At 50.0% G+C, this 21,247-nt stretch overlaps 4 protein-coding genes across 4 annotated transcripts; 2 read left to right on the forward strand and 2 right to left on the reverse strand.

Annotated features, from left to right (window-relative positions):
* Window positions 1-2,653: 2,653 nt before the first annotated feature.
* Window positions 2,654-3,524, forward strand: N7462_002797 (uncharacterized protein; the record flags this gene model as incomplete). Its single annotated transcript, XM_057074523.1, has 4 exons — window positions 2,654-2,724; window positions 2,866-2,888; window positions 2,959-3,333; window positions 3,379-3,524. 4 exons carry the CDS (start codon window positions 2,654-2,656, stop codon window positions 3,522-3,524), a joined length of 615 nt encoding a protein of 204 aa, XP_056938164.1.
* Window positions 3,525-10,516: 6,992 nt separating this feature from the next.
* On the reverse strand, window positions 10,517-14,121 carry N7462_002798 (putative RNA polymerase II transcription elongation factor (Ctr9); the record flags this gene model as incomplete). The annotated part of the gene is made up of 2 exons (XM_057074524.1): window positions 10,517-13,213; window positions 13,285-14,121. The coding sequence occupies 2 exons, from the start codon at window positions 14,119-14,121 to the stop codon at window positions 10,517-10,519; spliced, it is 3,534 nt and encodes a 1,177-aa protein (XP_056938165.1).
* A 682-nt stretch (window positions 14,122-14,803) lies between these two features.
* On the reverse strand, window positions 14,804-16,148 carry N7462_002799 (lysophospholipid acyltransferase family protein; the record flags this gene model as incomplete). The annotated part of the gene is made up of 2 exons (XM_057074525.1): window positions 14,804-15,191; window positions 15,289-16,148. 2 exons carry the CDS (start codon window positions 16,146-16,148, stop codon window positions 14,804-14,806), a joined length of 1,248 nt encoding a protein of 415 aa, XP_056938166.1.
* A 1,316-nt stretch (window positions 16,149-17,464) lies between these two features.
* N7462_002800 (uncharacterized protein) lies at window positions 17,465-20,746 on the forward strand (the record flags this gene model as incomplete). The annotated part of the gene is made up of 2 exons (XM_057074526.1): window positions 17,465-17,886; window positions 17,944-20,746. The coding sequence occupies 2 exons, from the start codon at window positions 17,465-17,467 to the stop codon at window positions 20,744-20,746; spliced, it is 3,225 nt and encodes a 1,074-aa protein (XP_056938167.1).
* Between the last annotated feature and the right edge of the window lie 501 nt (window positions 20,747-21,247).

Consider the following 21,247-nt stretch of genomic DNA (forward strand, 5'->3'; position numbering starts at 1 on the left):
CAGACGCGGCTGGGCAAAAAGTTACTTTGGAGGGGAAGTATACTTATCGTGCCCCATCTTCAACAGAGCGGACGATCTAAATGGGAATCGGGCTGCCAGCCAATCGGAGACTGTCATGGCCTCCAATTCGCGCGAAAGAGGAATATACGAGCCTGGGGATACTGCGAAATCGGTACGTCGGACGAAATACGGAGTAGTATCTGGTGTGGACGGTGCGCTAGACCCCATACAGTCTCTGGTCCTGGAGTGTCACTGTGGATTTTTTTTCCTGTTAGCACGGTATCCGTCCGAGCAATCGAGGCATCTCCACTTCCACCTCGGTCTTCCGGTCGAAATGGGAGAGCGTGTGGACTCCGGACGATCCCCCTCGTCTAGAACCGTCGGCGACCTTGAGTGGATCCCGCAACGAGCTGCCGTGCCTGATACGCCTGCCGATCCAAGCAAAAAACAGAGAGGGGGGGGGGGAAGGGTTCCTGAACGAGTCGACGTTCAAGCCTTGAAGTCTGTACGAACGGGCCTATTTGGTAGACGGGGGTTCCCAGAGGAATACGGAGCCCGTATGACGACTGAGGACGTCTCCGGGATCCATCCTTCGATCCATCCGTGCCCATTTCTGTCCATTTCTGAACAGTCCATTCTGCTCCGGATCCCTCCCCCCTCGACATAGCGGGCCTTCTTCTCCACTGGTAGTGTCGCATATCGTCATGAGCGAACGCGACAGGCCCATGCACGAACCAGGGCACCTTCGGGCGTCCCCGTCGGCCCTCCCCCTACCGAACACAAAGATGGATGAAAATACCCAGACGATAAAATGGGGAGGGGGAAGTGGGGAGACCAAAATGAAATGTCACTTTCCAGAGAAAAAACACCCCCTGAACTGGATAGCCTACAAAAGAGCATGTTCCGGTCGCCTCTTCCTTGTGATGGCGTAGGTGGTGGCCGGCAAGGACAAGTATATCCACCACACAAGCACGATGTCCATCCCCAAGTGCTAACCAGACAACCGGGATCATCTTCTTTCGATCGGGACTCGGTAATACGGGGTACACGATACGATACCGCGAGGTCCCATGCCCCCACCTGTAATACGCAAAGGTACGATGCGATGCGGATAAAACTCCCCATCTTTCACCAACCCCCGTGCTTAACGTTGCTTTGCTTCGTGCGCTTCGCAAGGGCTTGAACGGCCGTGCAGATCTTGTAGTTTTTGATTTTCCTCCCAATGTTGGTTGAGGGGAATTCAGGGAAGAGACAATAGGAAAACGCGAGAACAAACACACATCCGCCACGCAGGATAACAATGGTGTGCGAGGGCCAGGGGACGAGGGACGGGACGCGTCGCGGCCTGCAACAGTACAGAAAGCCCGGCAGGAATCCCATCCCGGGCATCCCAGAGGACAAATGGGCCACTGAGAAAGCACGATGCGCGCCATTGGAGAAATTGCGAACCGCATATGCTGAATTGGTAGTTGAGGGGTTCCCGTGCCCGCATCAACAAGTGCAGATATGGATCATCTGAATTATTCTTAGTAGGCAGATTCTCTAACTGCCGCGAGGATCTCCTGCCGTGGTTCGAACCATTTTAGGCCAAACGCAAGCTCCCCTTTTCCCAAGCGGCTGGGGATCGACAGCCTCACGGCATCTTGGCCGAGACTTTTGGGATCGGTTGGGCATCTAGACTCACGGGCCAACCTTGGCTCAGAGAAGGAGGGGGCGGTTATCCTCATTTCAGGGTGTTCGAGGTTCTGCTTCTTCAATTCCAATGGCCAGGGTGGCCCGTCTCCAGACTATTGTCTCCGGCTGAGGCCTGGAAGTTTGCTGTTGAATGTCCCACCAAATCTCTCTCTCTCTCACTCTGCTTGTTTCAATTCCTGTTGACCTTTTTTCGAGTCAAGAGGTGGAGATCTGCCTTACAAAGTAATATCGTGTAAGATGATAGAAGGGTGGGACCAATTGCGTAGGAACTAGAATTTACAGACACTTGACATGAGATTCTTAGGGAGGGTTGGACTCCGTACGGAGTATGCGCTCCAAAATTACAAAACGAATGACATTGTTGCTGAAACCGCTACACGGAGGTGTCAATAATAGCCTCTGGCTGGGACGTTAGTGGGCAACGGTCTTGACAAGTGCTAAAATGCCCTGACAAGTATTTGGCCCCCTCGAGTGGGACGACCCTTGACACTACTCACCCAAAAACGGCGGCCCTCAGCCTGAGCGGCCGAGGTTGCCCCTATTCCCGAACGCGTAATAAGTCGCCGTGGGCCCTCGTCGTCGCGTCGACCTGGCTAGTGCGCTATGTGCAACACGCAGAAGTGGGAGACGAACGAGATGATCTTTTGTAACAGAATAGCAGGTTTGCTTTTTTCTCTCTCTTTTTTCCCCCACTCTTTCCTCGGACTGCCTCTTCTGTGCTGCGCAAATTGCGCCCAAGTCAACAGTACGGGATTGCCCACGCGAGCTGAACCGTTGTACCCGCGTTAGGCGTGGGGCACCGGAATAGAATATCCGACTATTTTCCCACCATCATGGAACTAGCTGAAAATCCGGGTGTTAGGTGCCAGATAATTCTCTTAAAGAGCAGCCCAGATCGGTCGGCCCGTATAGTGCCGACGATCTGCATATACATAGTCCTAGCCATATCGTGGGAAGTATGATGAAATGGAACCAACCCCTAATGGTTGAGGTGACAGTGATTTTTGCTCCATATGAAATAATTCCTAGGTAAGAATTGAGTATAGAAATAGAATCTTAATCTTAATAGTAATTCAGTTGGTTTTAAAATCCATTGTAAACTATCATACCGTATTATTTTGAGGATCTATTAACGCCAGATTTAAATTTAAATTTTATCCCGGAAGACAGAGAAAAGCAAAAGGAGTTTAACGGTAACACTGCATAGACGAGACCGTTAGCTGTCATCCGAAATCATAATATCACGGTGTGACAAAATCCCAGGCACATACGATAATTTTCCGAAGCAGAAATTAAAGAGTGACTTGCAGTTGTATCACTCAGAGATTGACAATACCGCCATTGGCGTTGACAGGGAGAACACCATCAAGCTCAACAGGGCCAACAAGCTCCTCGTCGCGCTTAGCATTCTTCACACCAGAGGCATCACCATCGCCTCCCACAAGAGCAACACCGATATCATCGGTGATCAAGCCAGCTTCAGCACGCTTAGCGTTCTTCACACCAGAGGCATCACCATCGCCGCCGACAATGGCAACACCGACATCATCAGTGATCAAGCCGGTCTCGTCGCGCTTAGCGTTCAGCAGACCAGAGGCATCGCCATCGCCGCCCACAAGAGCAACACCGACATCATCGGTGATTAAGCCAGCTTCAGCACGCTTAGCGTTCTTCACACCAGAGGCATCACCATCGCCGCCGACAATGGCAACACCGAAATCATCAGTGATCAAGCCGGTCTCGTCGCGCTTGGCATTCTTCACGCCAATGGCATCGCCATCGCCGGTAATGACTCCAACACCAACATCACCGACGGCACCGTCCTCTGAACGGCCGAGGAAGTCGTTCCCCAAAGGAGCACCTTGGATGGCGGCAGCGGCCAGGAGAGCCATAGCGATATAGCGATGCATGATGCAGATGATCAAAAGATCTCAAGAGAATCAAGACTAGTAATAGGAGATTAGCCCTCCTCTTCTCTTTCTATTATTCTCGCTCCCTTCTCACTGGCTCTATACAGGCTGTATATGTCTCCGCACGTGGGAAGAGGGCTTTTCTTGAGCATGCTTACATATAAGATAGGGTACAGGGGAAATGGACTGGGATGGAAAGAGCACAAAAAGAGAGGAACTTCGAGGGACTTCTTAAGAACCTGAAATGTGGAAGGTTTCATACTGGGGAAATCTTTGAGGAGCTGACGTGCTCCACTGGGCCCTATGAATCTGGAAGTGGGATGAAGTCTCCTCGTTGAGCTGAGGACGGGCATCCGAGCTACTTTCCGAGAAGTGAGATAGTCAACGGAGTGGTTTCCAGTCCCTGCGGGTTCCTCGCCGACACAGAAACTGCTACAGGTGCCCTTTTCAAATGGTATTTTGTCTGCGTTCTTTTCCTTTTTCGCCGATTCATGACATATGGCAGGCGAGCCATAGGGCTGGACTGCGCTGCCATTGGACTCTTGTCTGCTTGAGCTTCAAACTGCTGTTCAGTTGACGGCACAGCTACTGAACCTGATCCAATCAGCAGCATACGTGAAACAGGATCACGGTGCTGGACAAGAAGAGGTGTGGCTAGGGTGTCAGTGACAGTGGATGCTGCGCAGAGCAGGTCATCGTTTCGGGCCTTTTGCTGACGATCCCTGACTATTCGGGCTGCAGACCCAAGGCTGACGCAGCACTGATGATCCCGCGACTGGTGTCATTGTAGGATTTTTCGGTTGCCGAAACGGGAGGCTGACCTTCTGCAGGGCGGAGGATGCCTCAGGAATGGAATCCTCCGAATCTTGGTCACGGCGATTAGTGTATTGACATAGTAGAGGCATTCTTCTATAAGGATGGGACTGATGCTCCAAAAACAGGAATTCGGAACCTGTCGAAGCTCTACTGGTATTCTAGAAGTTCCCTCCGCGACGCCACCAAAGCCCCTTGGCCAAACAAGCCAAGCTCACATGCCAAGCTCCACTGCTCGCCAACCCAAAGCGGAACATCGCCCAACCTTAACCCGGATAAAGTTACCTACGCAAATCACAGCTCCGCTAACCTCCGTCGGGAGAAAAAAGAGACCCTACGTAGCAAGAAGATTACGCTTTTTTCACACGCTTGGGCGTGTCTGCAACATTTTCGCATCTGGGTGGTCCAGTCCCAGTCGGACGTGCCTCAGCGATCCGCGGTGCTGGGTTCATCGAGGTCGTATGCCGCCCTAGCATAGTTTCTCATTCGACAAGACGAGAAGGTTAATGCAAAATCCCTGAGAATATGGCAGGTGGAACTTTTTGTGACTTTTTTTCTTTCTCTGCAACAACCTGTCTATTACAAGCACTTTTCAGTACGTAGATCCCTTTGTCATGGATCTGACTTAGGTTGGCAGCAGGTTCTAGATTCTGTCGGTATTATTATCACGGCCCTTATCTTGACTTTTCAAGGACCATTCAGCAAGAGGTTTATTGCGTCATCTTGTCCGCAAAACATACCAAAAAAAATGCGAAGCTGATAGCAAACCTGGAAGGTCATGGCAGTATAGTAAGGGGCAAGGGGACTAAGTAAACCTTACTGGCAGGTTTAAAAAAGGGGAAAGAGGGGAAAAAAAAAAAACTATACAACAGCAGGGATTCGCTGGTGGTCACCTACCTAATTACTAGCCTTCCGGCGTGTAGCTAAAGTACAGTCAGTAGTCGGGTGGGTGTTGCCCGGGTGAGCAGAGGGTGAGCACTTTAGAAGAATCAAGATTTATGATCCCATCACACATCATATCCCATAAGTGCTAGACCTTGATAGTAGTAACAATTACGTATGTTATCATCCATTGCCCTGGTGAACCTTCCGTAAATGAGCCGCGGTCATAAAACTTTGCACCTCCGAGCCTAATCGAGTAAGAGGTATGTAAGGAAGCCCCCGCCTACCAATTCCTACTCACATCTCCCTGGTGCTTGACGGACAGCTCATGTGCAGGCTTTTAGCGTGGGCTGTGATAATTAAAGCTTATACCCAGCTATTGTATCGCCAGCCTGAAAGGGTTTTGAGCGAAACATAGGACTGACCGGAAGTTTCTGAGTCCACAGTATCAAGCCCGAGAGAGGCCTTGGCCAACCTCCCTTTGCCCCCTCCCCTTCAAAAACGATGCTTGTTTCTCTTTCCCTTTTCGTCCCTCCAGTGCTCGCAGGATCATCTATTCTAGTACTATAATGAATAGCTCCCTACCATCCAAACTCTTTCTCGCACTAGCTTAATACCAAGACACAAATCACTCCTGGTTCCCGTTCAACCAGCTCATGACCTCTTTGTTCTGGATAGCTTAAAAATATCTCTACTCAATAGGCACTTGAGAAAGCGTCCAGTGGCTCTAGAGAGAGCTCGCTCTCCTCCACCTCGACCTACGAGAAAAACAAATCCTGAAAGACCGGTTACACCAGGCTACTTCTCAAGAATACGAGGGACAACATTCATTGTGAACTTATATAATCTAATCTTGAGCATTTTGAACGACCCCTTTAGCAACCGTCGCTAACTATCTTACCCCGTATAAGGTGGAGCAGCTTTCGAGCGCTTTTCCGCTAGAAAGAGATAAGATAATACCAATATCGCTAGTTGTCCTAGGGTTAACAAGTGAATAGTGGCAATCAGACTTCTCTAAGCCTGCTCTGCTTCGTGTTAATCGATAACACGCGAAGCGATAAGCCGTCAAGGGGAACATCTTAGAGGCGACGAGAGGAAAGAAGAGCTTGACAGAGGCAGCCGGTAATACGGAGAGGCTGCATCTAACTTAGGAGACATTGAAACGAGCTAGCGTCGGGTGCAGGTAGGCGGGAAGTTGATCAGCGGACAATTAATGCTACTAATTTTTGCAGCCTTACTTCTCGTGACCTAGAAGCTAGGGAGCTACGCAAGATACCGGATATAATCGGTATATCGACCTAGAAGGACCTCTAGGCAACCGGGGTTTGCTACTAGTATATTACGGAATGCGAGTTTATATAAGCTAGTTTACTAGGTATCTATGAAGAAGAGACTTAGAATATGTAACTTGGCGGTGTTCTAAAGATTCCCTTAGTCTCCTATTAAAAGAATAGGGTCCACAGCGAAGCTGGGCTAAACTAGGGCCCCTTAGAAAATAGCTTAGTACACAAGTTTTCCGGTTATTAGGTCACCTAAAGGATTATTCCCTCTCCTTGTTCTTTAACCTCTTCACAAGGGCATAGAATTGTGGATTACAGACTTGACTCACGATCAGATCTTACTATCGAGACGCAACAGCGTTGCGTGTATCCTATGCAACGTGATCTAAGTATACGTCTAAGTCACTGAAAATATATAAGATAGAATAAATAAATAAGAGAAATAGCATAGAAACTAACAAGTAGAGGGATTTATTTTATTTCCTGGAAAGCTAAGGATAGGAAGGCTTAATACTTTAAAATTACCCGAAAAAGGAAATTAGTATAATAAATCCTGTGACTAGTAATAGCGATTCAAAGATACTATATAAAGGGCTATCTTAATTCAACTTACTTCCTACTTTCGTTAAGGTCGGATAGCGTTTGAGAGCTCTTCTATAACTATCTATCCCGTAGAAGAAGGGCTTTCTATATCTATAGAAATTCCTAGCGTTCAACCAGAGATCGAAAATGTATTCAACGTTCTTATATTGAATTTGGAGCTATCAGTCGTCCTTAGTACCAACCGCGTAGCATTTCGAATTGAAATGGATTCTAGATCGAACGGCTTTATTGGAAAAAGGCTCACCCGATACGACTGCGAGTAGGATAGGCAACTACTGACGGGGTTTTAGGTGGCTTGCTAGATAGGGTGATTAGCGAATTTCCTATTTAGACTCTGGTTTCTTTAGCTTAGTCTGATCTTTTATTTTCTGTTTAACGTCTTTGCTCTGTTTTATAGAGGGGTGAGGGTACGCATACAAGGGAGAATGTTATCCTTTTCAGCTTATTTTCGGTTTTATGCACTTCTGCCCGTCTTACGACAATTGATTCGATTCGTTTTTTTGTGTCTTGTATCGGTCACATTTTATTTACTAGTTTGCATCCCTCTTATTTTATCCGCCCGTTCGCAGCATCATATCAATATTATCCTTCAATTCTACAGATATACTGGAATTCCTTACTTATTTTGAAGGTTTATAGTCTATAAGAACTCCATGGAAGTTGCTAAAATGAATTATGTAACAGGCCACCCAACGAGGTATTAGAATAGTGTCTTGTAGATACCGAGGTAGTTTAAGGTTCCTCGATTTATATGTTTTGGTTTAATAATTTTGCCCTGACTTTCTTTAGGCTTACTGTATTCTCAGAGGTGCTCGAACCAGATCCTGTCTCATCGGTAGAACGACTATATGGCACCGTGCTCTTGACGGGGCTAGTCTCCCGACTTCAAATTATACGGAGGAAGCGCGTGACAACCAGGCATCTAGAAGATCAGCCTTCAAGACTATCGCTAAGAGCTCAATCCACTTTACCTGTATGGATAATTACAATCGCTACCTAAAATTTCCGCCGTCGTCAGGTGTACATCTCGGTGACGATATATGCGTACCGTCTATATTAGATTAAACTCCCTTGATAGAGACTTGCATCCTCACCCCTCCTATCTTTGACATTACGGGTTGTGGGTGCGTCGATATTGAAGGCATGGCGCCTAAAGCATGACTAGTTAATTCAGAAATATTTAAATTACTGCCAGAGCCACATCCGGCCGACTGTTAGGTTGCTAATACAACCTGCTGATCTTAATGGTAGTATGGTCAGGAAACATCGATCGTTACGTGTGCCTTCGTCAGCTATCAATGATTGAGGGTGAATTACATTATGTTATTCGGGGCATCCGTTTTAATCTGTTCTTTGGCAAATAGTGGTCAAAATAGCTAGCTGTACCGCATCAGCCTTGAATATCTAGTTATGCGCGCTTTATTATAAGTCATTAATCGCCTTTCCTGGCAGACGGAAAGTACAACGAATGACGGACTCTCAATTATCATCTGGTTCCTGGAGACTCTAAAGTTCCATACTGCTTATTCTGCAAGAGGTTTCATTTGCACGCAGCGGCTCGTTTCCAAGAAAAGACCTCATTTCTACAGATAGAAGTGAGCAAAGCAATCTCTGTTTTAACTGTTCCCAATGACCCTTTTTCTCGTAGGGCTATACGAGGATGCAATGTCTCATAAATCGGTATTCTGAAGGATATACTGGGGAGGTTTTTCAAACTCAAGCCTTTGGGCTGCTTTTTCCACCTCTTCATTTTGCTACTGCCACATGCTTCTGATCAAGCGCTTTTAGGAATAATTGTATATTTTTGTACAAAATGAGATAATTGGACTTCTGTTTCGGTGAGCTATGTGCAAGAAGCCTATTGACCTTTATAGATTTGGGGTCATGCATCTAGTTCTCTTAAGATACATGTGTGTATACAAAGAGGTAGGTGGTTCTGTTACAGCTAAACCTAACATGACGCCATAATATATAATGCTTTATCTATATTTTTTCTAGCTGAAGCAGCCAAAATTTAGGCTTTGATGAATTTTTTAGCCGATATCAAGGGCCTAGAGCTATGATAATAGAATGAGTAGAAACGATGGGAACTCATTACTCCTTTGGGTATGCTTCGAATGGGGCAATTATGAGAGATGGTAAGCGGGGTGTTTGTGCGACCACGAATTTCGACTGAACTGAACCTGGTTCTTAAAGCCTCCTAGCAGACTTGGGATCGTCGATAGCAAAGCATATCTCGATACTAGGATACCTCAATGCCCCGTCTATTTTGTCCTGTACCATACATCGCCCCCAAGTCCAACCCTGGCTTTACGTCAACATACGACCCGACGCGATGCAATGCAGCGCACACCGCTGCACGATCGGGCGGGCAAGCTGCAGGTCCGGTCCCGATCTCGCCCAAGCTCGGAGCGTATCTGAGATGTTCATCATCCGGCGTCCAGGATGCCCAGTCAGCGGGCCGTCCATACGAAGGAAAGAAACTCCCAGTGGATAGATGTAATATACTAGATCTTGTGGTGCATAGCCTCGATCGCACGGTCAAATTCCGAATGGTGCAGGGGCCGGAAATTAAACGTCAGCACTGGGCTCCGCTGTGACTCGACAGCTAGACAATGGTACTCAGCGGGGGCTGGGCGAGGAGCTAATACTCGGGCTATTGGGGGCCGGGCCGTGGGGGAGAAAGCTACCCTGCAATGCGGTGTGAGCGGCCCGGCCCTATTTCCAAGCTGACTGTGCGCGGGGCTGGAGGGGTTGGTGGCTTGGAGGCATTGGACAGAGCACACAACTTAGTGAATTAATCTACGGAATTGACCAATAAACAACACGGCATGTCAGAGATACTACAATACTACGTCGGTATTGTTACGTTTGAATTACATTGAACGTGAAATGGAATGAATTACTTCGATACCCAGAATGTGACGGTGTGATGACATGTATTCATTGTTACTATTCCAATGCCTGTACGGAGCAAAATAGGAAACTAAAACAAAGAATCGAATACAAAAGTACTGCATTCACAAAGGTAGATAACTATCGGGTGAGATCGACAGAGGAGAGAAATTTGAAGGCTAATAATTACACATGAGTCGAAGGACTTTCTCGTTTCGCAAATAAACTGTATCTGCCACCGCATGGAAAGGAAATGGTGAACAATGATCAAAAATAACAATATTGAGGTGTGATTCACAAAGTAAATGCCTTCTTTGCCGTGATTTTGCCGGACGCCGAGATGGGTAAGACATGAATAGTTGAATAGAAAAGAAGAGAGGCAGGGAAAGATAAATCAGAAAAAAATTGAGTAGCTCAAGGATCACCGCACAATTTGGCTCAATCCTCCTGCATCTCGGTGTCTTCCTTTTCGCCAAAGAGATCCTCGTCCTCGTCGCCAGCCCTTGCTGCGGTCTCTTCCTCCTCATCGTCATCATCTTCAATACGACGAGACACCTTGCCCCGACGACGAGGTGCACTCTCCTCGTCTTGCATTGGCTCATCATCACCGAAGAGATCATCCTGATCTTCCTCGCCAGGACTTGCGGGGGCGGCGCCTTCTTCATCCTCATCGTCCGAGTCAACCACAACTTCACTACTCTTGAACTTGCTCTGCGCCTTGCCACCAGAGCGGCGCTCCAGGCGACGCCGCTTCTTGGGCGCGGTCTCGTTCTCGCTCTCCGGCTCAACGCTACCCTCCTGCTGATCACCTTCGTCGTCTGCCGCAATAAAGTCATCGCCACCCTTCTTCTTCCGCTTTGACGGCTTCTTCTTTCGCTTGATTTTCTCGCCAGTCGCAGAGTCGTCGGTGAGTTCGGCCTCTTCGCGGACACGGTCCGCCTCGGCGCGCTGCGCGGCATGGCGCTGTAGCTCCTCGACCATCTGCGCACGCTCCTCGGCAATCTTCCGCTTGCGCTCGACCTCAACCTCCTGAGCCTTGCGCGTCGCCTCCTCACGCTCGCGCATAGCAGCCTCACGGGCCTCACGCGCTTCACGGAGCTTCGTGGCGTTCTTATCCTCGTACTCCTTCTGGGTTTGGAATGCACGGTCAAGCTGTTTGCTGATCGTTCGGCCCATGTTGGCTCGTTGCTCCAATGCCTGGCTGGGGTATGGGGGATTCTTCTCCTTTGAGATGCGATCAAAGGCTTCAATCGCCTCCTTCAGCCCCTCGGCTGCCTCCTCGACATCTTGGAGGGTCTTCTGGGTAGGCGGAAGACTGTATGCCAGGGAGGCGATCTGATTCTGCACAAAGGCAACATTGAATTGCAGGTGAAGCTGATCCGGGGAGACATTCTTGGCCCGCTGTGCATAATCAAGAGCGGTCTTCATCGCCTGCATGCTACCTTCCTGCTTTCCTTTCAACCACCAGACACGACCAAGACAAGCTAGGATCTGGACATCGCGAGACCGATCTTTGGCCAGCGCAGCTTCGTAGTGTTCGATGGATCGCGAGTACTGCCGGAGCTCGGCATAAATATGACCCAGGTTGAGATAGACGCTCGGGTCCTTGAGTGTGTCGCGGACCCTGGAAAAGATCTGCACGGCGGAGCTGTGGTCTTTCTTGTCATCCACGAGAGCAATTGCAACACCCTGTGCGGCGTAGGCGTTCTTCGGATCGAGCTGCAGAGCTTTGTCAAAGAACTCCACGGCACGCTGATACACCTTGCGGCGTTTCTCCTTCTCCTGGTCCGTATCACGGCGCATATCACGGGCCGCGAGAAGGTGCACATTGCCCATGCCCGTCAAAGCATAGCGATCATGCTTGTCGTGGTATTGGAGGGTGTGCTTGTAGTGGCGTTGTTCGTGATCTTCCGCGAGGTTGGCCACACGCTTCTTCGATTTACTAAGATACCAGCCAAAGAGGGAGCGAACTTCTAGATTTGAGGATTCGGCTTCATAGAGTTTAGCCATCTTCTTGGGGCCCTCATCTGTGGGACTCTGGCGAAGGGCTATGTATGTAAGGCGAGCACTGGCTTCGGTGTAGTCGCTGTGCCGCTCCAGAAGACCTTCATAAACCTTTTTGGCTTCGTCCCACATGTCCGCAGCCTCGTAGGTTCGACCCAGGTTGTAGCTGATAGAAGTAACAAGAGCGTCGTTATCCGTACCGTCCTCTCGCTGCGAGGATTGAACGCAAGCGTTGAGTGCAGACTGGAACATCCCACGAGCCAAGGCGATCTTCTCGTTCTGGTACAAGAAGCACCCCATGTTGTTGAGCAACTGTGGAGGAAGGCTCTCTCGGAGCGTAACTTTCAGCTGATCCTCATCTTCGATATCCGGACGAGTGCTTTCAGGAATGCTTGAGATTTGGAGCTCTTCCAGCTGAGCCAAGCACTGCATGCTCTTATCTGGCGCAGTGTTCTCGTAAAGGCGTGACAGGTACACCAGAACCGATTCGTCAGGTGTCAGTCTCTGTTTTTCATCCTTCCACATCGCCCGAACAGACTCTAAGAGAGTGATCGCACGCTTTGCCTCGTTCGACTTGTCTTCCTTGCTTCCAGATCGCTGGGCGGCAAAAACCTCCTCGGCATGAAGTGCCGCTAATAGGATTGTCGCCTCAGCATTTTTGGATTGCTGAACGATCTTCTCGAGGTGGAACTTAGCACCATCGAGATCCTTATTGGTGACCTGCATTTGCACAGCACCGAATTTAGCCGGCAGGTAACCCTTATCGCCGCCACCCCGAGCTTGATCAGACCGATTGTAGAACTCCGTGGCGCGTGCAAAGTCGCCCTCATAGTGGGACTTGCGACCAAGAAGATACCAGCCATCACTTGCAATGGGCATGACGTCTGTTTGTTCAATGGCTTTGCGAGCGAGGGTTTCCACGGTAGGATAGGCTTTTCGAAGGAGGAAATAGCCTCCGAACAGGGCACATGTCATCGGATATTCCTTATCGAGTTTGAACGCCTTCTGAGTGTATTGTGTCATAGCCATCTTGTACAAAGAGCCAAACATCGGATCTGTAGTCGAGCGACGGGAGCTGTCATAGAGGTGATAGACTGCGAGGAGGATATTGGCGACCTTGGACTCAGGATTCTAGTTTGAAAACGATTGCGGTCAGTTGAAAGGTTTATAAATAGCAGGCAAACGGAAGAGGGAGAGCATACCAAGGCCAATGATCTCTCCCAAGCTGCCTTGGCTTGATCTTTAAATCCAAGCTGCCACAAGCAGCATCCCAAGCCGATTCTCGGGTCGGGATCTGTGAGATGAGGCACCTTCAACAGAACCTTCTGATAACCATCTAGAGCCTCAGCATATCGGCCTAGCATATAGTGAGCTCGAGCACGTCCCAAGATCGCCATGATATTGCGGCCACCAAAGGCCTTAGATGATTCGTCGAAGCATTTCAACGCCTGTCGTAAGGATTCTACGCGCTCAGATGTGTCAATTGTTCCGGGACGAACCGCACGGGGAGGATATAGCGATGCACGGAGAAGGCATAGAACGCCACGCGCGAGGAACAGCGGGGGATAGGCTGGGTTCAAACGAGATGCTTCGTTCAATGTCGACGTCGCTAGCTGGAGGTAGTGATCCTTCGTCTTCGCCTCCGAGTATAATTCACCCTCGGGAGCGACACGCGGAGCCTGGCGACTCTTCAGCATCAGCAGCCAGCAGACCCAACCGAGAAGACCCAGTTTCTCTTTGGTGGCACCGTGGGCGACGGAGGCCAGGCCCTTGTTGAGAATGTCGATTGCATGGTCAATCTGCTTTCGTTTGGCGTACGCCAAGGCAATGATCACCCAGAAGTTCTTCGCTGCGCGCTCATTCTCAAGCAGGGTGCAAAGCTCGGTTGGATCTTCCGGGAGATCAAGGAGGCTGACTTCGACTTCGCTGTCGAAACTGGAGGCGGGAATATCGATGGCATCGGGAATGTCGGAGAAACGGAGAGCCGCGACAGAGTCACCATTCAAGCCATTGGCCTGGCCATTCTCAAGCGGCGCCATGGTTGCGCTGTTTGCGTCCCAGCCCGAGGAGTGGGAGAAAGGAGCTGGCGTGTGCCGAGGATGTGTGATGCGACAGGAGGAGGATGGGAGAGGGTTGTGGGTCGAGGTATTCCTCTTAGCTCATGATCAAATGAGATTGTCCAGAGATTGACCAAATTCACGAGCCAACTATTTCGCCAGTCCACTTGAGGGCTGAGAGACCCCTTGTCGCCGAACAAAAAACTGCGAGTGAATCGGGAAGCTTCGTGAGTTCGCGGTGCTGTTCAGTTGAGAATTGGAGGCTCGGTGTGGCTGGTGGAGATGCACCGCCACAGATCGCCAGCCACATGCACTAAATGTTGTAGGCTTCGAAATGAATTCTGGTTACCGGAATTGAGGAACATGTGTGAAAAATAACCTCGCAGACATTTAAGTAAGCCTAACAAATAACAGCTAATATGAAGCATGCGATGCTATAATCTCTGTTCACAGGTGGTGACATTCTGTGCTCGGATTTTCCACACTATGTAAAAAGTCGCAAGTACACATGTTTGATAAAGCCAACAATGACAGCTTGTATAACAATAACGTTCAAAATGTTCATTCAAAATTCTAAATAAGAATATTTTCTAGGTCTTGACTTCGTGTCTCTGGTCCTCAAGAGAAGAGAAAGAGAGGAGTGATTGCACCAGCGTCTCAAGAATCAGTGTGTCCAGCCGCTTATGAACCTGCATAGACAGGCAAGACCAGCCAAAACCATGAAAATCTGGCCAAGTTCGATCCAGTGGTGTACTTGAACATAAGACTCTATATAACCTGCGGAGACCGCCACTTTTTGTTCATCGGTGGCATGCTTGGCCTCGATCGACCCGGCCAGTTCGGAGGGGAATCTGCCGGTTTCGAAATACTGATCCATTAGCTCGTCTTTTTCGGCCCAACGAGCTCGAAGCCATGCATCAAATTCTTGCTGGTCGTCGAGGGGGATATCGGCAACGGCAAACCGCCTCCAATGCGTGTTGACCGAAGTTGGTGGGCGCCCCAAGGCGTACGTGGAACGAAGAGTGAAATACTTGTCAGGATAGCTACCTTTTCTGTGAAAATAAGAAAGATAGGAAGTCAGTATATCTGGATACTTGAGAGCAAGGCGTTGTTCTTCTTTCATGGGGAAGACAATCAAGGGAAACATACGGAGGTCCCTCGTAGGCAATGGTGCTGTCGTATACCCAGTCCACGGTTCCCCGTAGTTGCTGAAGGCAGAAGAATAGACCCGTTGATCGGGGGAGAATCTCGTGTTTAAAAGAAGGATAACCCATTTTCTTCCCGAATTCGTCGCTCCGCCGCTTGGTATTGAGGGACAAATTGGTGCCTTCGGGAAAGAGTAGGAGCCACATGGGGTCATACTGCGGCTGGCCGGACTTGGACCCGGTCAGTCGGGTTTTGAGTTTCTCCAAACGATACTGAAGTCTGGGTTTATCGGACTGCCATTTGCGCGCCATGAAGATGAACCCGTAGAACATCATACCCTGCCCCATAATGGGGATATACTTGAGCGACTCCTTCAGGATGATGTAGATGCGACCGTGCATGGCGTTGGTATAAGCGAACCACCAGAGATAGATCCAGTCGGTATAGACCTGGTGGTTTGCGATCATGACCAGGCGTTCCGGGAATTGGGTCAGCAGCATTCCGTCCTCGCCGAGGTGAAGCTGGCCCCGGACACTGGCATCGCCGCTGACCCGGAAGAGGGTTGGAGCTCCCCATTGGGTGAGTGCAGTTATCACCAAGCCAAAGTTTTGTTTCGTGAACGCCATATAGGAATAATAATAGTCTTTGTTGATCAGGTATAGAGGGGCGCCCACCAGTTGTGTTGCCAGGATGACGACACAGCAGCAGTTGAACCACGCTGCCATCGCCAGCGAGCGCAGTACCTGCATCGTGAGGCCATACTTGAGGCGCGGATCGGTCGCTGGTTTGGAGGAGTGTTTCAGGAGCTCACTGACGTCCCCCGCGGGGGGTTGCTTGCGTTGGCGGAGCTCAGTTGAATTCATGCTGGTTTGAGCTCGGCCCTGGAGGGCTGATGGAGAGGTAGGGGTATCAGCTATGGGCAGAGAGATGCCGTGGCCGCACTATTCGAATCGGAGAAGCTAAGCACGCAACTCCGGGAGGGGAGTTGCAGAACTTCAGCAGCCCGGACGTGAGGTTGTTCGCGGGAAGCGGCGGATGCGAAGATCAGGCCCGAGGAGTGGGGCGATGGTCTCGTCCGCGATGCTTCCAGGGGGCCAGCCAAGGAGGGGAGAAGAGAGAGGGGAGAAGAAGGAGCGAAGCAGCTGAGGTCAAGAAGCAGCGGAGTAAGGAGCCATGGTCCGGGTCTCGTGGACGTGGACGTGGACGTACCGGAACGAGCAGTTCACGGCCAAACCTTATAACGTCAGTGAAGCGGTGGGGGCATCGAGGCGCCCCCGGTCCTTTATCCCGTCACCAACATCCACTCACATCACCCGAGCCGCTCCCCTTTCAACATCCCCGACCTGTTGGGCTCCAACCGTGTGGTTACACCCTATTCGGGCCTGGCAGAGCCTCGGATTCGAGCCTGACTCGTGCACACATTCCTGCTCCTTGGTGTCGTGTGCGCCTTCTGGGAGATGTGGTTCCCGCGGCGTATCACACGATGCGCCAACCCAACGCCTAGTCGACCAGATCGCCGATACGAAATATCGAGAAATACCCCCCTTGGTTGTGCGATTGAGGAGCCCATGTGGTTTGCGGAGCGTGATCTGTGCCTTCGGATATGGAATTTAGGAACCGATCTTCCGGCCTCAAGACTTGCTTCCTAAACCATACGGATTTCGATACAAAGTATCTTGTTACTGTGGAAAATCAATATACCAGAAGCTATGGCCTTCGAAATCTACTGCCCAGACCCGATCCCTTGGTCGTATCCTCTGAATGTGGTGGCTTCCAGGTGGAGCCCATGCATCGAACTTCTCAAGACGAAGTTGGAGAAGCTGCAAGCGTGTCCGCAAACACTGGGTTGATACTAAAAGACGTCCATATAGCCCCCAAATGGAATTATATATTCTGTCTCAGTTCCGTGTGGCTTACTCGCTTTTCAAGTGTCGGTTGACGCTGGTCCCCCGCCTGCATAAGCCGTTGCTAGTGGCCCCGAGCCGCAGGATCTTCATGGAGCGGCTGGAATTGAGGGGCAGTGCTGGCCCCCACGAGGGCTTAGTAGGAGCCATCAGGTGAATCCGGCAAAGGCCGTCTATTTGTTCTATCACGAATCGCACCAGGCCGTTAGTGTCTCTTTATTCGAGAATATCGTGCCTATGGCTCTGCCTCACGTACCGAGGATCAAGACGACGCCATGGATCCCGTCACGGCCATCAGCATTGCCGGCAACGTGCTGGCCTTCATTGACCTTTCGTACAAAGTCATTTCTGGAGTCAATGAGGTACTCTCAACGGCGAGTGGCATGACCCCTGAAAACGAACACCTCGGGGTTTTGGTACAGGACTTGAATTTGATCACACGGAACTTGGTCACAGATGCGCCTGCCCGGACCGAAAACGAAAAGCAGCTCTGCGCCTTGGCCGCGAACTGTCATGAATTATCAGGCGAGCTCTACCAGCTCCTTCGCCGATTGAGAGTGGGGGATTCGAAATCGAAATGGGAGGGCCTAAGGGTGAAATGGCAAAGTCTCCGGAAGGAAAAGGAGATCGATTCAATCGAGCGAAAGCTGAATGGGTACCAATCGCAGATTTTACTCCGACTGCAAGTCATGTTTAGGTATACCTCTCAGTCAGGGTCATCATTCAGGATCAGTTTATGCTGAGATCAGGATAGTCAGAAAGCGAATGATCAAAATTCTTTCATCAATGGCCAGTTGGAGGCCCTTCGGAGCGAGGGCCAAGCGCTTCAAAACATCACAACGACCCAGCTAGATGGATTGTACCAGACTATTTCGACGCTGGTGGATAGACTTCAGTCGACTGCGGCGCAAGATGATTCGGACAGGTCCGAAAAGGAACCGCTCACCAAGCTGAGCGATTCACTATTCAAGTTTCGGTCCATGACGTCTACAATGTCGCGGGAAAACAAGATCTTGGAATGTCTAGCCTTCCCATCCATGTTCAATCGCGAAGACCGCATTGAAAATGCCGAAAGCGGCACCTTTGCGTGGATAGTTGACGAGAAATTTCAATCAACCGACGAACAAAATGACTCTTCTGCCAAGCCCGGCGAAAATCACGAGGAACAAAAGGCAAAAGTACAATATCAGACCGAGAAGGCAAGGCAAGCGGTCCGGCGCGAGTCTACTCGAGAGCAGTTTCTTACTTGGCTCAACGTTGGCCGCCACATTTTCCATATATCAGGTAAAGCAGGTTCCGGGAAATCGACCATGATGAAATTTCTATCGCACTCTTCTCAAGTTAAGAAAGGACTAGAAAGCTGGGCTGGAGGTAGATTTTTGGTCTTTGTTCGGTTCTTCTTCTGGAATTCAGGCGATGCGAGACAGATGTCGCTTGAGGGCCTGTACCGAACTCTGCTGTTTGAAACTTGCAGGCAAGTGCCCGACTTGATTCCTCTACTTTTCCCCGAGCTTTGGGGGTCTCCAGCTGCTACGGCTGCCCCGATACGCTTTGATGAAGTTAAGGCTGCGTTTGATCGTCTGATCCAGGAGGCAAGCTCGTCAGAAAGATATTTCTGCTTTTTCATTGATGGTCTAGATGAGTTTGAGGGCGATGAGGTCGACCACTGGTGTCTTGCCCGAGATCTTCAATCTTGGACAGAACGAGCCGAGAATATCAAGCTTTGCGTCAGTAGTCGCCCGCATGTTCCCTTTGTTCAATCGTTTGCGAATAAATTGAATCATCAAGTGAGCATCCATGACCTCACGCGAGAGGATATTTATAAGTTCACCGCCGCCATGTTTGAGAAAGACCCCAATTTCCACCGCATCAAGGACTCGTATGAGGATTTGGTTGTTGAGGTTGTGAACATTTCTGATGGGGTATTTCTCTGGGCACGACTGGTTGTACGCTCGCTGTTGAAAGGTATAGGATACCAAAGTAGCGAGAAAGACTTGAAAAGAAAACTTCAAACGATGCCCAAGGGACTGGATGAGCTCTTTGATCGGATCCTTGGTTCCATTGATCAAGACGACCAGCTACTCTCGGACCAACTGTTCCTGTTGACGACTCCCAACTTTTGTCGATGGCAGCCAACCGCCCGGAATGCGATCGCGTACTCCTGGCTCGGGGACTTGGACGACCCGGGTTTCCCTTACGAACGACCGATGCAATCATACACTATGGCTGAGATCGATGAGCGGCTTGAGCAGGTCTCGTGCACGTTGGATCGCCTTTCTCGCGGTCTGCTCGAGTTGTCCCGAAAACGCCCCCGAGAACAAGATGGGCATGATTATTTTACTTATGAAGTGCAATTTCTCCATCGCAGCGCCCGTGATTATATTGTGAATACGCGGGAGGCACAAATGCGAGCTCGGCTACCTGAGTTTGATGTCTGCTCCGCGATCTTTCGACTGTTGCTTGCAGAGTTCAAATTCGCGCTTCCTACTAAGCATGATGCTAAGCCTCGAACCTGGGCGGTTACGAGTGAAGGTGGTCCTTTGAGAAGGGCCCTTCATATTTTATTCACCACGATGAATGCCGCAAAAAAGCATTACCAATATGATATACCCTCTCGTATTCTCGATGAGGCCTATCATATTGTTCGGCATCACTCGCAAGCGACAGATTCAACCCAGGTTCTCTCTGGAAATTCGGACTCAGAGCTCAAGGGCTATATATTTGGATCAAATTTGCAGCGCCTCGGCGAAGAGTGGCTCATGCGAAGGGCATCGGACCATTCACCCAATTTTCTTTGCGAGGTTGTGTCTCGCAATGTCCAACGCTGGCTTTCTCCTGATCTCATGAGCCACTTACGGAAACAGAGCTTGCATTCTGGTCCAAATCTACTCCTTGTAGCGTCTGTTTATTGTGAGGACTTGGAATTTGTGCAGGGCCTTCTGCACGAAGGACGGTCACCCCGAGAGATGGTTTCCATGGAGCCAATCCGTCCCTTGGACAAAAGCGATTTCGAGAAAATTACAACCATGATTCCAGCCCCGCAGGCTACCGTGTCTGTATGGATGATATTTCTGTATTCTTTTGTGGAAGGATATATATTGAGCGGTTGCACCAGCCTCAGCAATCGATGCCTCGAGGAGTTCTTGCAGTACGAGGTCGATCGCGACATAATGTTTGTTGTGAGAATTCCTGCCTTGTCCCGCAAACCGAAGGAAGCAGTGGATGATGTCTTTCCTTTCGGGGATACCGACGAGGGATCGGATGAACGAGTGGCATTTGACTTGCTTGAAGTCCTGGAACTGGCGGATCCATCCAACCTCGAAGCTCTTCGTATACTTCTTTCGAACCAGGCCTCCCAAGAAGACCGACCGGAGGTAAAACCCATTTCTGGGCCCTCAATCACCCACCAACGAGGCTCTCTAGCCAAGGCTCTTGACGCCATCGAGGCCGCGGGTAGGAAGAGTCCTCATTTTGGATTTGGACCGGCTCTTCGCCTGGAGAGTGTCATTTGCCCATCCGAGCGCTTGGACATGCCCTTTGCTTTCCGGATTACCTGAACAACTTGAACCCTGGCACCCTTAAATTATCATACGAAATTTCAGATCCTTCCTTATTAGTGCCTACAATAATGAAATGATTGATTGAATGGGATATTCCCCAGAGATGTAATAAGAGTGGGTAGCTATGCTGTGTTCAATCTCCATACTTCCTGGCGCTCTTTCTTGTGATTGCTTGGATATCCGTTTAGCTAGTAGGGTTCCATTGATGTGATTGCCTTCAGGTCGGCGCATAATGCACAGGTCAGTTCCAACATGGTATTGTCTACAAGGGTACTTGGATCCCTATTATCCCCGTGCCGTGCCAACAAGGACCCCAAGTCCACTGCGGTTGTCCACTGCGGTTGGCTGCGGGCACAGACCCTCCCCCCTCTCCCCCAATATCGGTCCTGGGAATGTCTGGCGCCGGCCGCAGGACCTGTGGAATGGAGGAAAATGGGAAGGGGGGTGACAGCACTCTTGTAGGGTGATGGAGGCCTGAACAGGGGGAGAAGAGAAGAG

This window comes from Penicillium macrosclerotiorum (assembly GCF_028827735.1).
Source record: "Penicillium macrosclerotiorum strain IBT 26536 chromosome Unknown utg000002l_segment0_segment0, whole genome shotgun sequence".
NCBI classification, from domain to species: Eukaryota; Fungi; Ascomycota; class Eurotiomycetes; order Eurotiales; family Aspergillaceae; genus Penicillium; species Penicillium macrosclerotiorum.